The sequence below is a fragment of the Pipistrellus hanaki genome (genome assembly GCF_964339955.1).
Source record: "Pipistrellus hanaki genome assembly, chromosome: 11".
Classification (NCBI taxonomy): Eukaryota; Metazoa; Chordata; class Mammalia; order Chiroptera; family Vespertilionidae; genus Pipistrellus; species Pipistrellus hanaki.
In genome coordinates, this window is record NC_140513.1 from 4,364,018 (window position 1) to 4,380,576 (window position 16,559).

At 49.2% G+C, this 16,559-nt stretch overlaps 1 protein-coding gene across 8 annotated transcripts in view; it reads right to left on the reverse strand.

The window, feature by feature from the left end:
- Nucleotides 1–16,559, reverse strand: part of ODF2 (outer dense fiber of sperm tails 2) — a 32,849-nt gene that overhangs the window by 14,510 nt on the left and 1,780 nt on the right. For 3 of the 8 annotated variants that reach the window (XM_084899882.1, XM_084899888.1, XM_084899884.1), the window contains exons 2-12: nucleotides 15,271–15,361; nucleotides 14,296–14,412; nucleotides 13,913–14,038; nucleotides 8,850–9,020; nucleotides 7,966–8,126; nucleotides 7,220–7,349; nucleotides 6,540–6,671; nucleotides 4,027–4,098; nucleotides 1,178–1,249; nucleotides 943–1,059; nucleotides 110–295 (exon numbers count right to left, since the gene is read on the reverse strand). In XM_084899882.1, the coding sequence (XP_084756008.1) occupies nucleotides 110–295; nucleotides 943–1,059; nucleotides 1,178–1,249; nucleotides 4,027–4,098; nucleotides 6,540–6,671; nucleotides 7,220–7,349; nucleotides 7,966–8,126; nucleotides 8,850–9,020; nucleotides 13,913–14,038; nucleotides 14,296–14,412; nucleotides 15,271–15,361 (1,375 nt within the window). Of the gene's footprint in view, nucleotides 1–109; nucleotides 296–942; nucleotides 1,060–1,177; nucleotides 1,250–4,026; nucleotides 4,099–6,539; nucleotides 6,672–7,219; nucleotides 7,350–7,965; nucleotides 8,127–8,849; nucleotides 9,021–13,912; nucleotides 14,039–14,295; nucleotides 14,450–15,270; nucleotides 15,362–16,559 lie in introns of all 8 variants that reach the window. The other 5 variants (XM_084899883.1, XM_084899889.1, XM_084899885.1 and 2 more) reach the window with 3 other exon arrangements.

A 16,559-nucleotide genomic window follows, 5' to 3' on the forward strand; every position in this document is an offset into this window, starting at 1 on the left:
TCCAGCGTGTCCTCCTCCATCCACCACACCACCTGTGTCAGACGCCATCACTGCCCACCGATCTGACCACCCCCTCTGCCTCCAGCAGCTCCTCCGGGAGGCCTGCTACCTTGTCCGCAAGTTGCACGTGCAGCTGCTCAGCATACTCCTCGCTCTTCTCAGCTCGTTCCTTCTGGGCTCGGATGGCCTTCTTTAAAGACTCTTTGTCTCGATCTCCCTTTTGCTTCAATTCCTTCAACTGCTCCATGATGGCCTCCACTTCTGCCTTGTGCTGGTTTCCACTGCGTTCCAGGTTCTGGGAGGGGAGGGGGAGGTCCGGGGAGTAGAGCGAAAGGAAAGCGAGGAAGTGAGGGAGAGAGTCAAAGGGAGAGAGGGAGAAAGGGGACCGGTAAAAAGGGAGAATGGGGGAGAGGGGGGAAGAATGAGTTACAAACTGGGGGGGGGGGGGGTTAGGGCTCCCCTAACACAGACTGGAGACAAGGGCCCTTCCCAAGCTCGCCACAGCACCTCCCTGGATCACTGAACCCATCAGGTCTTATGTCATAACTCTTCTGGAACCTTCCCTTGAACTCCCAGCATAGTCGGAGATCTCCCTGATACTCAGCAGGGCTGTGACTTTAGCGAGTCCCCATTCACAGATGCCATCAGCATCTGAGACCATCCTTCCTCCCCATGGGTAGTTAGGAGAACCGAGGGCCCAAGGGATGAAGTGATTGGCTTGGGAGCATGAAAATCAACCCAGTCACTGCTGGGAAGGACACCCAAGACCCTCAGGTCCACTGCTCTGGCCACTGTCCCAGAGTCTCCCTGAAGCACAAGTGTTTTGGTAGACTCTGGGACAAAACCTTCCTGAGTGTGATAGGCGTGGCCAGACAACCGCCCTTGAACTGCCAGGCGCCTGCCCCCAATTCCCTCCCCACCCCTGCTGGGGCTAGCAGGTACCTTGATCTGCATACACAGGCGACTGTTCTCTGCCTCTTTGCACCGAAGCTGTGCCTGCAAATGCCCACGCATGGACTCCATGGACTTGGAGAGCTCGGATGCTGTCTTTGCTTGAGCCTTTGGACAGATGGAGAAAGACAGAGCCAGAATTTGAACCCAGGCCTCCAATTCTAGAGCGCACCGTATCCACCGAGCTCTATGGCCAGGAAGAGGGAGCGGCCGTTGGGGATGGTACCTTCTCACATTGTATTTCCTGGAGGAGCTCTTCCACCTCCTTGTCCTTGTCTTGCAGCAATAACAGCAGCCGCTGGAGAGAACACACAGGCATGAGCTCCGTGGGAAGGGCGAGGCGGCCCAGCCCAGAGAGGAGACACACTCCACGGTGTGCCTGGCCACTAGGGCCCAAGGGCCCAAATATACTGGCCCATGTCATAGGGACCCTGGTGGGAAGCACCTAACATCTGTATAAACATTTAGGATGATACACATGCATCTATTAACTTAAAATAAAGTAACATTGTGGAAAACACTGAAAAACACACAAAAATGCTAAAGAACCCCATTCTCCCCAACCCAGACATTAAAGAAGTTATATGCCCCCTAGCCGGTTTGGTTCAGTGGATCAAGCATCAGCCTGCGGACTAAAGTAACAGTCGCCAACCGTGACCCTTGGGCAACTGGTAAGGTTGGCTATCGCTGGACTAAAGGGTCCCAGGTTCGATTCCGACCAAGGGTATATGCCCAGGTTGCGGGCCTGATCCCTCCCAGCAGGGGGCGTGCAGGAGGCAGCCAACAAATGATTCTCTCTCATCATTGATGTTTCTATCTCTATTTCTCCCTTCCTCTCTAAAATCAATTAAAAAATAAAAAGTTGCCAAAGCCGGTTTGGTTCAGTGGTAGAGCATCGGTCTTCGGACTGAACGGTCCCAGGTTCGATTCCGGTCAAGGGCATGTACATTGGTTGCAGGCACATCCCCAGGAGGGGGCATGCAAGAGGCAGCTGGTCGATGTTTCTCTCTCATCGACGTTTCTAGCTCTCTATCCCTCTCTCCTACTCTCTGTAAAAAATCAATAAAATATATTTAAAAAATTAAATAAATAAATAAATAAATAAATAAAAAGTTATATACTCTCGGGTTTCGGTACCAAAAAACAAAACAAAACAAAAACAATAACAAAAAAGAAGTTACATGCTTTGCCCTGGCTGGTGGAGCTCAGTGGTAGAGCATCACCCACATACTGAAAGATCCCAGGTTCGATTCCTGGTCAAGGGCACGTACCTGGGCTGCAGGTTCGATTCCTGGCTCCCAGTTGGTTTTGTTTTTAATATATTTTATTGATTTTTTACAGAGAGGAAGGGAGAGAGATAGACTTAGAAACATCAAGGAGAGAGAAACACCAGCTGCCTCCTGCACACTCCCTACTGGAACCCTTGACTGGAATCGAACCTGGGACATTTCAGTCCCCTGGTTCCCAGTTGAGGTGCATGCGGGAAGTAACCAATCAATGTGTCTCACATCAATGTTTCCCTCCTGAGCCCTACCTTTCTCCCTTCCACTCTCTCTAAAAACCAGTGGGAAAAAAACATCTTCAGATGAGAATTCACATCAAAAAAGCCACATGCTTCTTCTGTTCAGTAAATTACACTCCCACGCTTGGATAATGTGATTGAATCTCGCACAGCTTTTGAAACAGCAGCTTCATGTTCCAAGTTACTAATGTATCACTATTTGACCAGGCTTGTCCAGCTGGCAATGCAGGTCTAGGCCAAAGCATCACTGCTGAACTCAGGGATGGTCAGTGGGCATTGAGGGCCAAGGCCATACCTGGGAAGCATGCTGGGCACTAATACAGCAAAGGCTCCAGAAGGTCCCAGAGCTAAGAAACCTGCTGCACTTTTTGTTCCGCCCACTTGGCAGTTTCTCAAATAAATCTGGTTCTGAGTCACTCCCACTTTTGTTTTGTAAATAAAACAGTTATTTCAATTTTAAGAGAACAATTTCACTATAACTAGTAAAAGTCACCCATTTAACATTTTGAGGAACCTAGGGTTCCATGGAGTAAATTCTGGAACATGCTGCCCCAGAAGGCATTCCTAGAATTGGAATTGTTGAGTCAAAAAGTCTATACCTGCCCAGCCGAGTGGCTCAGGGGTTGAGCGTCTACCTATGAACCAGGAGGTCACGGTTCAATTCCCGGTCAGGGCACATGCCCAGTTTGCAGGCTCAATCCCTAGTGGGCATTGTCATCCATGTTTTTGTCATCCATGTTTCTATTTCTCCCTTTTCCCTCTCCCTTCCTCTCTCATTCTAAAAATCAATAAAGACATGTGTGTGTTTTAAAAAAGTCTGTATCTTTTGATGCCCCCCCACCCCCCAGGGAAACAAAAGAAGGCAGGGCTCAGGGTAGAAGGAGCAGAAGCCTGGGCAGTGGAATGTTCCAGGAAAGAAGGCGCCAAGGTGGCGGTGCTATTAGCTCCCAGAAAGTCTAGGAGAGAAGCCGCCAAATAAGAGACTACGTGGCGCTGCTTTTGCCCTCTAGGGAAGAATGGACCATGCCTGGCAGTGTGGAAACACTGAAGTACAGTCACAGTGAAAGAAGGGAGCGGGGGGGCTGTGTTAGCTCAGTGTAAGGTCAGAGAAAGGGTCTTGGAGACAGACAGGTTCAGGTGGGAAGCGCAGGATGAGCTGCTGCTGCTCGTTGCTCCCTTGGTTGCAAGTTTGGTGGGGACCCTTAGAGGTTAGGAAAGCAAAGTAACATGCACACCTGATCCAGACAGAGCCCATCCCTTTGGATGGCTTTTAATCCATAACACAAATACGGAAGTTCAGGTGCCAGTCATGATTTGTCATTCCATCCTCACCACCAGCTCTCAGTTTGGTGTCCCGCTTGGTGGCTCAAACTCTCAACTCATCAACTAGATAAGCCCAGGGGAACAGGTAGGACAGGGGACATAGCCCATTACACAGACCATGAAACCAAGACCCAGAGGAAGGTCAGAGCGGGCTGCAGCTTTCCTGCCTCCATTCAGCACTGGCAGCTCTGTCGAGGCGACCACTAGAGCAGCAGGGGCGCTTGACGTACCGCTTTCTCGGAGTCTGCCTCCGCCAGCCGTTTCAGAAGTGTTCCTTGTTGCTCCATCAGCCTTCCGGAATCCTTCCAGGGAAGGCAAAGGGAAAGCCAAGTCATTAAGCGATAAACCCAGGTGGCTTATTTCTATTGATTCTTTCTCTTTTCCAAAATTACACTTCTAGTTATTAAGGTAATGAATTACTTCCTCATTATGAAATATTAGTGAGCAGATAAAGCTCATCCCCCTCACTGTTAATAGTGTCTCACCCATCCTTCCTCTATGCATTTATTTAAGGACACGTAGAGATATATTATCTTTTGGGGAGTAGAAAGAGATTCGTGTGTAAGTTTACCAAATTGTTATTATACTGTTTCTTTGTGCTACAACTTGATTTTTTAAAATAGTTTTATTAAGATATCAATTCAGATACCATACAAGTCACCCAATTTAAAATGTACAATTCAATGGTTTTTGGTACAATTCATATTAATTTTTTTAACGCGGTAAAATACTTATAACACACACTATGCCATGTTAGCTTTTAAGTCTAAAACTCTGTGGCACACAGAACATTCTGAGGCAATCCGCACTACCATCTAGTTCCGGAACATGCGCATCACGCCAAACGGAGTCTGGACCTGTTACACCGTCAGCCTCCATTTCCCCTCCCCACCACCTCTCACCGGCTCTCTGTCTCTCACGTGCCGCTGCTTTATTTTTAACCGCTCCCCATAACCTCTGGTGATAAGGTTGCTCCCAGGTTTTGCAACTAAAATAGGCACCACGGTATGAATGGGGGACAGGGAGGGGGGGGAGAATGGTAAGATATGTACAGATAATAATTTAATAAAAAATAAAATAAAATAGCCGAAACCGGTTTGGCTCAGTGGATAGAGCATCGGCTTGGGGACTGAAGGGACCCGGGTTCAATTCCGGTCAAGGGCATGTGCCTTGGTTGCGGGCATATTCCCAGTGGGGGGTGTGCAAGAGGCAGCTGATCGATGACTCTCTCTCATCGATGTTTCTAACTCTCTATCTCTCTCCTTTCCTCTCTGTACAAAATCAATAAAATATATTTAAAAAAATAAATAAAATAGACACCACGGGGCATGTACCAAGAGGAGGCTTTCTGCAGGCCCTTTTAGCTGCCACAAATCAGAGAGGTAAAAACCACCGGGAACACTGAGCTAGAAATAAAGGTTATTACGCTTTTAAGAAAAAAATTTTGCTATAACTAGTACTATTCATAGAAATATAGTCTAGAGCCGGGACCAGTTTGGCTCAGTGGATAGAGCGTCGGCCTGCGGACTGAAAGGTCCCAGGTTGGATTCCGGTCAAGGGCATGTACCTTGGTTGCGGGCACATCCCCAGTTGGGGGTGTGCAAGAGGCAGCTGATCGATGTTTCTCTCTCATCGATGTTTCTAACTCTCTGTCCCTCTCAATTCCTCTCTATGTAAAATCAATAAAATATATTAAAAAAAAAAAAAAGAAAGAAATATAGTCTAGAAACTCTTAAGCCTACGAGGATAGTGTACACTGGGTGCTCAAATAACACCACCTGTGACAGCAAAGATCTGAAAGTAGGTCTCCACCAACAGAAGAATGGACACACAAAGGGTGGTATTGTCATAAGATAGGACATAGCAGTGAAAATTAATGACCGTAAGCACAAGGATAAAAACGGATGAATCTCATAAAAATATTGAGTGAGAAAAGCAAGTTCAACAGAATGTGTGGAATAATACCATGTATGTAAAGTCTGAAAACATGCTCAACAATACTAGCTGTTGCTTAAAGATACATACTTAAATGAGAAAATTATCAGATTTGAGATAAAAAAGCTTCAGGAAGGAAGATGAGGGGTTGCTGCCAAAGGAGACACAGAGCGACTTAATGATGTGGAGGTTTTGTTTGGAATGCTGAACACATTATTACTCATTTTACACATTCATTTTAAAAAGTAAAAACAAGAGAAGTTGACAATATCGGGACAAAAAGACAGTCAACTAAGAAAAGGCTCGCCATTTCAACAGCCAGGGGTTTTGAGACCTTCGGTAACCCTTGGTTTGACCAAACAGGAAGATGGGTGTTTATAGCTGTCAGTCTTTTATATAACATGAAACACATTCCACTGACCATCTTTTAAGAGATGAAGTGATAGCACACAATGTGTGTCCGCCAGCCGTTAGTCTTTCCTCTCCTTCCCCAAAGCTAAGGTCTAGTCCTTTCCTGTTTTGCTGCACGAGCTCTGAAACAGGTTCAACTCCTCCCCAATTCCCCCTGCCCTCCTCCTGACTCCCAGGCCCTTCCTGTGCAGCCCAGCCCGGCGCCCACGTCTACCAGGGGCGGACACTCAATGTGAGGGATTTGGTCAAATCTTCCCACAGCCCTCTCAGGCCAGTCACCAGCAGTATTATTTGTTCACAGACGATGAGACTGAGGCTCAGAGAGGATGGGCACGGGGCGCTGGAGGGACGGATCAGAGGCAGGCGCCCCCGGTTGGGGCTGGGGCCGGGAGCTCACCTCTTTAGAGTGCTGATCCTTCAGTAGGTCTCGGAGGGTGCGGTTGGTCTCCTCAAATGTGCTTAGCTTCTGCAGGAGAAGTTCCTTCTGCCTCGTCAGGGTGTTGATGTCCGTGCAGGTCATTTGTTTTTCCTGGAAGACAGCAAGAAGTCTTACATGGTACAGGGAGAGAAGGAGGAGCTGGCAGAGGCAGGCCACACCAGGACTTAAGAGGTGCGGGTGCCGGGAAGCCCAGCAAAGAGCTGGGCTGTGTACGGGGCCAGGGTGGTGAGGACAGCTTCCTGGAGGTCCGAGACCTGAAGGATGGGCAGGATCTGAGCCTGCTGGTGGCCACAGTGGGGAAAGCCTGGGTGGGTGAGTGCAGTCAGGGCAAATGTCTAGGAGGAAGCACAGGACACCACCTGGCGGCTGATACTGTACTTGCAGGAATCAGATGGTGGAGTGATTCCCAAGAGACCCATGATGAGATCTCCTCAGAGGCCCTGGCCACCAGAGGTCATCCTTGAGGGTCTGGCCCTGACCCTCTGAGTGGGGGATGGGAGCTGAGTTCAATGTGCCCTTCCCCCACCTGGAGATGTCACAAAGCCAGCCTGATGACTGCGTAGAGCCCCCACCCTAGCTTGTGGCTGCCCCTCCTCTGGGCCCAGCCGCAGGGCCAGGTTGCTCTGCCTGCCACTCACCGTCTTTAGCTTTCCGATGGTATCCTTCAGGGCCATGACTTGCTTGGCAGCGGCTGCCCCATCCATTTCCGCCTCCACCAATTTGGACATGAGGCACTCCTTCTCCTGCTGGAGGTGTTTCTTCTGAAGCCTGGGGCCAGAAGGGAGGGCTCTGAGCCTCTCAGGCCCCAGCAGCCCGGAGCTCTGAGGCTCGCCTCACAATGCCCTGTGAGCCTCATCTCCCAGTCAAAGAACGGTGGGGGAGGGGGGACAGGTAGCCCTCTGGTCCGAGTGGCCTAGAAAGACACCTGGGCACCGAAGCAGGGTGTCCATCCAGGTCACATGATGCCACCTACAGCCCTACTTGTTCGGCCCCTGGCCACTGCCCTGGCCTCGTAACCATCTTCAGATCAGCTCTGGAGCCCTCCCACCCTCTCTCCACACTGGAGCCAAATGTGGTCACACCACTTCCTGCTCTGAAAACCCTCCCATGGCTCCCAATCGCCCTCCATGCAAACTCCCCAAACTAACTCCATGGCACCCCTTGCCTCTGCCCACCCACCCTCCTCACTCTGGCCTGATTTCTGCTTCTCAGTCACAGGAGCCTCCCATCTTGGGGCCCTCACACAAGATGTCCCCCAGCCTAACTCGAACCATCTACAGGACTCCCCTAAAATGTCCCTTTTCCCAGAGAGGCTCCCCTCACCCGCCCCCGCTCCGGGGGTTCCTCTCCCTGAGGGGGCAGGGCTCCCGGGCAGGGCCCTTACATGGTGAAGTCCTTCTCCTCCTTGATGCGCTCGATGTTATGCCTCAGCACTGTGTTCTCATGCTCGGTCTCGGCCAGCTCATGGGCCACCTCCTCCAGCTCCTCCTTCCGCTCCTCCAGGAACCTCTTAGCCATCTGACGCTCACCCTTCTGCATCTTGACCTGTCCATGGGCATGCAGGTGGGCCGCTGAGGGCCGGCCCCTCCTCCCTGCCACATGTGAGGCCCACCTCCGAGTGAGGGCTACATGGTGCTTGGAGCAGCGGGTGAAATCTCAGTCACTGTCACAAAGACTCAGGGGAGAAGCTCCCCTGCGTGTTTCCTCATTACTAAGGAAACCGAGTGGCTTGCTGGGAGGGAAAGAGCGAGGCTATAAACTGTGCTTCAACTGGAGGAGAGGTGTGACCCAAGGCCCTGTGCCGGGGGCTACGGCGGAAGGAGGGGCTGCTGCCAGGCCGCCCGCCCCAGGTTCTCCGGGAGGGCCCGGGGCCCCAGGACAGGGGGATTAGAGGCACAGGCACATAAGCAGTGAAGGCCCGGGCTTCATGCCGGCAATGCCAACTTCCTAATTGGGGACTGAGGTCTTCCGGGTTGTTTCCGTCCCCACTGCCACATTCCACCCAAAGACACAGTCCAGCAACTGAGGACTAACCATTTCCAAAATAGGGCCTCTACCACTACAGGTTCATCGGCATGTTAACATAGGCCATCCACTCAGAGCACCAGGCGAGGTCAGGGTGTTCAATGGAGAGGGACCCCAGGCTGCCCTGCCTACCCTCCAGGGCATCCCAAGCTCTGGGCAGAGATGCGTGGGTGGCCCACAGAGAGGTGCCCACCGGGAACACCACCTCAGGCTCTGGCTGCCCCAGCCTCCCACATCCCTCACCTCAGATTTCAGACAACCAACTGCGTTCATTAGACTGTCAATCTTCTTATCATAATGGTTCATTTTACAGTGACCCGAATCGTCATCCTCTGTAGAGAGGTCACTTAACCGCATTACTGAGACCAGCTTTTCTGAAGATGGTGGCGTGATCTCCAGGCAGTGAGGTGGATTCTGATGGACAGGAGGGAGAACACAGGAACTCATGAGACAAATCCACAGCCACCAGCTCCACCGTAGCCGCCGTCCGCCGGAGGCAGGAAGAACCAAACTGCCTCCGGGCCAGCGCAGGGGCCCCGGGGCAAGCACATGCCATTCCTACTTGATGGAATGCCCCTATCCTTGTGTGAATGTCTTTGAATATTCTCTAACACAGAGACAGCATTTTAAATAAAGAACATAAAGTGACAAAAACAGTCATTTCTAAAGTTGGCAAAAGTCTGGGGCAAGAAATGTTTTCATACACCTACAGTGGAAGTGAAACATGTCAAAAGTTTTTAAAATAAATATGAATGCCCAATAGTAGATAGTTGTAAAGGTAACAAAATCTTTCATAAAAGACATTTTAAGGACAAGTGAGGGAGTTTGAATATTCACCAGATATTATATAAGATGTTAAGAAATAGCCAAAATTGGTTTGGCTCAGTGGATAGAGCATCGGCCTCGGGCTGAAAGGTCCCGGGTTCGATTCCGGTCAAGGGCATGTACCTTGGTTGCAGGCACATCCCCAGTAGGGGGTGTGCAAGAGGCAGCTGATCAATGTTTCTCTCTCATTGATGTTTCTAACTCTCTATCCCTCTCTCTTCCTCTCTGTGAAAAATCAATAAAATATATATTTAAAAAAACACACACACACATAACAGGTTACTGCCTTAAAAAATTAACATACGCCCTGGCCAGCATGGCTCAGTTGGTTGAGCACTGCCCCATGTACCAAAGGTCACTGATTCGATTCCTGGTAGGGCACATACCCAGGCTGCAGGTTTGGTCCCCAAATGCCAGAGGCAACCAATCAATGCTTCTCTCTTTCTCCCTTCCTCTCTCTCTCTCTCTCTCAAATCAATAAAAACATAAAAATTAAAAATAAAGCCACTAAAAAATAATAATAACGTGCAATGGAAACATAGTTAAAGTATGTTTTTAAAAAGGATGCTGTGCCTGGCAGGTGTGGCTCAAGGGATGGAGCATCGCCCTAGCCACAAAGAGGACGCTGGTTCGAATCCTCGTCAGGGCAGAGCCTGGGTTTCGGGTTCCATCCCAGGAGGAGTGCAGAGGGCAGCCGATGGATGTTTCTCTCTCATTGATGTTTTTATATATATCTCCCCACCCCCTTCTTCTCTCTCTCTAAAATAAATATAAACATTTTTTAAAAAGGATGTTGTACAATAATTAAAATATAACCCCACTGTTACAAAAATTAAAAGTGAGTCTGTTCCTAAGACAAGATCAGGAAGTTGCAAGTGCCATAGGTCAGTTCAGGGTGGTGGGATTATAGGTGTTTTTCAGTTTCTTCCGTAACTTGGATTTTCTAATTTATCAACAATGACTATGCGTTGCTTTTGTAAGAAAAATAATTTATAACATATAAAAGGAAATAGGAGAATATACAGATAACATCATCACAATCGAAGTGAAAAAACAACTCTGCAGCCCTGACTGGGAAGATCAGTTGGTTGGAGCATTGTCCCACATACCAAGCAGTCTCAGGTTCAATTTCAGGTCAAGGGCACATACCTCGATGGTGGGGTCGATCCCCGGTTGGGATGTTTATGGGAGGCAACAAATCAATGCTTCTTTTTCACATCGATGTTTCTCCCTCTTTCCCTTCCTCTCTAAAATCAATTAAAGAAAACACACACTTGCATGGATATGGTAAAAGTACTAAGATATTAGTTTTGGGACAGTGATTACCCCTGGGGAGGAAGTGACAGGAAAGGGCAGAGGGGAGATTCTGGGGAAGCTGGTTGATCTGTGCATGACAATATAACCATTACCTCAGTCTCGGCAATGGTTACATGGTATCCCATTATATGGATGTGGCATAACTTAAGCAATACTATCCTGGCTGACCTTTAGGTTGCTTCTGATTTTTCTCTGTTACAACTTAATATGTTAAAACTTAATAGGAGCCAGATTAGAGAATTACAGGCAATTTCCTATTTTTCTGTATTTCCATAATAGAAATAGAGCCCTTCATTGAATAATAGAGAAAAAAGCCAGACCTTCTTTTCCCCAAAGCTAACCTTGTGTATCAGAAAGGGTTTTTAAAAAACTGGAATCCCTCCATGCACACTGCGGCTTCTGGGGCCACGCCCCGCTCCACCACAAGCCTCCACCTCGTCCAGAACAGACGAGGCCAGGCTGGGGCTCCGAGGCACACGAAGGGCCCTGGGAAGCGGAAAAGGGCTGCCTAAATAGCAGGAAAGACAGCTACTGTCTGAGCGGTGACCGGCGCCACCCCTCTGGGCTCGTCCATTTCTGGACTCTGTGGCCCAGGACTGAAACAGACACTGAGCTTTCCAGAGGGACCACAGTTCCCAGCAACTCACGTCAAAAGGATGCCAATTTCCATAGCGGCATAGCTTTGTTGTAGGCTCTGAAAACTACCAAGTCTTTTCATTGTTTTGCAAAGCATTTTAAATGTTAGAATATAGTATGCTTATAAAGAAATTCAAGCATGCCATTAAAAATAAACCATTAAAGCCTCCCGTACTCCAAGGGTAAGCACTGCTTAACACTTCTGTAAACCGTCCCAGAAAATGTGTGTGCATACAAACACGTCCACACAGGGATGCACAGACTCCCCTTTCTGGACGAATTGGGCCGAACTCTCCATGCCAGGTGGCTCTGCGATACACTATCATGTGTAACTACTACCTCAATCTCAGTAAGGGTTACATGGTATTCCATTGGATGGATGTATCATAATTTAAGCAATATCCTCCTGATTGACATTTAGGTTGCTTCTGATTTTTCTGTTACAATGCTGTAGCAAATACACAGTCCCTCTTTTGTGACTTTTTAAAAATATATATCTTATTGATCTTTTTACAGAGAGGAAGGGAGAGGGATAGAGAGCCAGAAACAACAAATGAGAGAGAAACATTGATCAGCTGCCTCCTGCACCCCTCACCCCGGGGATGTGCCCGCAACCAAAGTACATGCCCTTGACCAGAATCGAACCTGGGACCTTTCAGTCCTAGGCTGATGCTCTATCCACTGAGCCAAACTGGTCAGGGACTTTTTTTTTTAATGTATTTTATTGATTTTTTACAGAGAGAAAGGGAAAGAGATGGAGAGCTAGAAACGTCGATGAGAGAGAAACATCGACCAGCTGCCTCTTGCACACCCCCTACCAGGGATGTGTCCGCAACCAACGTACATGCCCTTGACCGGAATCGAACCTGGGACCTTTCAGTCCGCAGACCGACGCTCTACCACTGAGTCAAACCGGTTTCCATGTGGTTGGCATGGAAAAGTGCATGTCTTATTATTATTATTTTTTTTAATTATTAATCCTTACCTGAGAAAATTTTCCCATTGATTTTTAGGGAGAGTGGAAGAGAGAGGGAAAGACATGAAACATCGATTTGAGAAAAACACATCAATTGGCTGCCTCCAGCATGAGCCCCGACCAGGACCTAGGCCGGGAGGAGCCTGCAACCAAGGTACATGCCCTTGACCGGAATTAAACCCGGGACCCTTTAATCCGAAGGCTGATGCTCTATCCACTGAGCCAAACCGGTTAGGGCTCTTCTGTGACTTTTTAAAGATAAATTCCTATGCCATAGCTGGTTTGGTTCAGTGGATAGAGCGTCGGCCTGTGGATTGAAGGTTCAATTCTGGTCAAGCGCACATGCTAGGATTGTGGGCTCCATCCCGTGGTCGGCATGCAGGAAGCAGCCAATCAATGATTCTTTCTCATTATTGATGTTTCTATCTCTCTCTCCCTCTCCCTTTTTCTCTGAAATCAATGAAAATATATTAAAATACAGATAAATCCCTAAATGTAAAACTAGAAGCAATGTTTAAATAGATGCTGCCAAGCTGACTCCAGAACAGTCGAATCGGTTCCATGATCCTCTCAAAGCTGTCAGAATACTTCTCACTTATTCCCTAGAATCCCCCACACTCCCGTAATCTCTTAGGGACAAACAGGTAAATCAGGGTCAAAACCATAAGTATGATTAGAAACTTTAGAACAATTACTTTTATTGTTAATTATAGTAGTAAACTTTCAGAAAACTGAACCTTTCAAAACAGATCAGGTACCATCATCGTAGAGTAGCCTAAAGTGTCTTGTTTGTCCCAATACTGAGACCTCAGTTTAAAACACGACCAAAGGCCTTATCTTATCATTTGAGTTTTTTCACTGCAATTGACTAGAATGGGCACATCTGTACGCTGCAGGTGTAGCCCAGCACCCCGCAGAGTCTGGCATAAGTCTCAATAAACATACGCAGCCTGAACTACTGCAGAGACGGATGGACAGGCATGTTGAGGTGTTGAGGTGTGGCTAAAAAAAGACAACAGTTCTCTTGTTATCTTGACAACTAAGTCTGAAGGCAATTATGCATCAGTTTATTCCAAACGTGGCTTTGATGACACGGTGGAATCTGTGCGTGGTCTTAACGGTGACCACCTCCAAAGGCGATGCTTTTCTGGGTGTGTACATTCTGGTGTGTGCGTGTATATAAATGTAGATTCAGTTATTTAGTAACATGGGGACAGACATGTGGCTCCTCACATATAAATGAAGGTCAAGTGTACAGCCCCTAGAATGAGAGCCCTGGGGCACTCACTCCAGCTCTGCTCCTTTCTCTGAGCCCTCGCCTGTCCGGGCCCTCACTGCCTCCCTGTCCACGAGGAGAGCAGGGCCCCCAGTGAGATACTGCTGGGCGGACTCAGGAAGACTCACGTTCTTTCGGGGTTCAGCAAGGCCCTCAATAAACGGGACCTACTGGGGGTCTCTAACAGCTACAGTGACCCTGACCCGCCCGCGCTCGAGGCCGGCTAGACAGACCCTGGCCGGTCCGAGAGAGAAGCCTGAACGAGAGTGAGCCTACCTCCCACTTGCATCCCACATGCCGGGCAGATGACTTTCCGGGGGGCATCCAAGGTACCTTGGTTTTCACCCGGACACTCCGCCGCACATTCACGGTGTCCCCTTTCATTCCGCGCTTATGAGATTTCTGTGGAAAAGGACAAACCAGGGTCACTTCCCCACCCAGCTGGCCGCGGTGTCACTGATTGACGGCATCCATCTCCAGCTCTGCAAGGAGCCTCTTCTGGCTCCTGGTGCCGGCCCTGCCTACCTTCTCACCAGGCCACTGACCTCGGGAAGCAAGTGCGTTCGTCTGTCCGACCTTTGCAGTTAGGAGCAGGGAGGCTGAGCGGAGAGCGCCGCCCTGCTCCGCAGCCTTCACCTTGCCCCATGGCATGCTCCTACCTGGCTGCCGGCCGCTGCTGGTTTCGGGAGTTTTTTTATGTGGACGTGGACAGGGGTGTTCTCATCCACGTGAACATGTAAGGGGGGAGTTGAAGAGCGGTCCTTCATAGTTCGCTTCTGGCGGGCCGAGGAAGACAACACAAAAAAGGTTGATCTGTGGATGAGCAAACTGGGCATAAAACACAGAACGCACAGCCTCGGGGGGCCACGGAAGGCCTGGCCACCAAGCGAGCAGGACAGCTACTGACTACCGGCATGCAGGAGGGACCGCAGCGGCGTGCATCCAGCAGGCTCCTGCAGAGAGGCCAGCTGAGGACCAGCAGACACCCAGAGAGAAGGCTCTGCAAGACCTGCAGGTTCGACAAGAGCCAAACCCAGGCCCAGGGGCTCGGAGCTGGACCTCCGTCCCAGCCTGCTGGCATGCAGAGCTCCTCCTCAGACTTATGCAGCACAGCTGGGAAGCGGGCAAATCCTTCTACGCCATGATCTGTACTGGGCATGCGGGTTAGCACAGCAGACACACAAAAGGATTACGGGGCAATCTATCAGGCCGCAGGCAGGTGAGAGTCGATGAAAAGAGAGAGCTGGAGGAAACGCCAAGGTGAGAAGGTTGTATAGATTCTAAAAAAGTATAAACGAGGCAAAATCCCAGCTACATACCCCTCGCTCACCATCAGGTCCTAACCTCTCTCCATCCTATCTTCTTCTTCTTCATTATTATTATTATTATTATTATTATTATTATTATTATTAAAATCTGTCCCAAAGACTTTTGGAATTTGTCCTGGTGTAAGACAACCTGCTCAACCTGGCAGCCTTACCACAAGCAAAACCACCCCCAGTGGACGAGCAGAAGCCCCGAGCAAAGCGCCATGCTGCCGCGGGGCCAGCGGGGGAGGCAGCTCCTGGAAAAGACGTGCAGAGCGGGCTGGGCGGGCTGCCGGCTGGGGGCTGCTCCGGGCACACGGCACCTACCGTAACGGTCACACTGGGTGCGCCACAAGCTGTCCTCAAGACCTTTTTCTGCGTGAGACTTGTTACTCCGTTCTTCCCACACGATGGAAACCTGCACCCAGGTACGAGAGCCGGATTACTACCAGAAATTAGGGCTCTTCTATTGCTTAGATCTCCCAAAAGTATACACTACATAAGGTGGGTAACAGGTTGGCGGCTAGGAGAGCTGGTCTGGAATCACGTGGCTCCCTTCACACGAGCGCCAGACATGCATGGTGTGCCCGGCAGTGGGATGGAAACAGCGGCGGTGGCATTCACAGGCCGGCCTTTTAACCTGCCATCGCATCACATGTATTGTGACCTTTTGCTGAAAAGCCCAGCTGTCATCCTGTCAGGTGACAAGAAACAGGCAGCACATGAGCCACAGCTGGGGTAGGTGAGGTGGAAGGGCCCAGGACAGTGCCCGGAGCAGAGGTGGCGCGGAGAATGGCCGGCATAAAAAGACTGGCTCGGGAACAAAGTCCCTGTGACATAAAATTAACAGTCATAGATCCAACAGAATGAAAACAGTTACAGCTGAAACCAGTTTGGCTCAGTGGATAGAGCATCAGCCTGCAGACTGAAAGGTCCCAGGTTCGATTCCGGTCAAGAGCATGTACCTTGGTTGCGGGCACATCCCTAGTAGGAGGTGTGCAAGAGGCAGCTGATTGATGTTTCTCTCTCATGATGTTTCTAACTCTCTATCCCTCTCTCTTCCTCTCTGTAAAAATATCAATAAGATATATTTAAAAAAAAGAAAAAAGAAAAAGAAAAATGACTAGTTCCCCAAATACCCCACTGGGTCCTTTCTAAGCTCCTAAGAAGCTCGGTTGTTTTGTTTTGGGTTGTTGTTTTTAAACACCACGTTAACTCATTTTACTTATACGCCAAACAGCCCTCCCACCAGATTTGCAAAGGCAGCAAACATTGAAGCCCCCAGATTTGGCAATATCACATCCAAGAATTCCAAGACGGACAGCCTCCGACAGCCCCCAAACATGACCTTGCCCTCCCCACAAATACCTGGGAAAATGATGCAACATAAAATGCGATATAAAAAATCTGAGCCTTTTAACATGCATTTTGCTGTATCATATTATACCTTGATTAAAAACAAAAAACTTATTGAGCCCTACTAGTCATTTAACCAAGAAATACCAAAATCGAATAGACAGGTTTTTTCCCTTCCCCACTTAGAACATTTCTATTCGCGTGAAGCCGGTAGATTTGGGTCGCCTCGTCCCCTGAGCGGACTCCCCACCAAACCACTT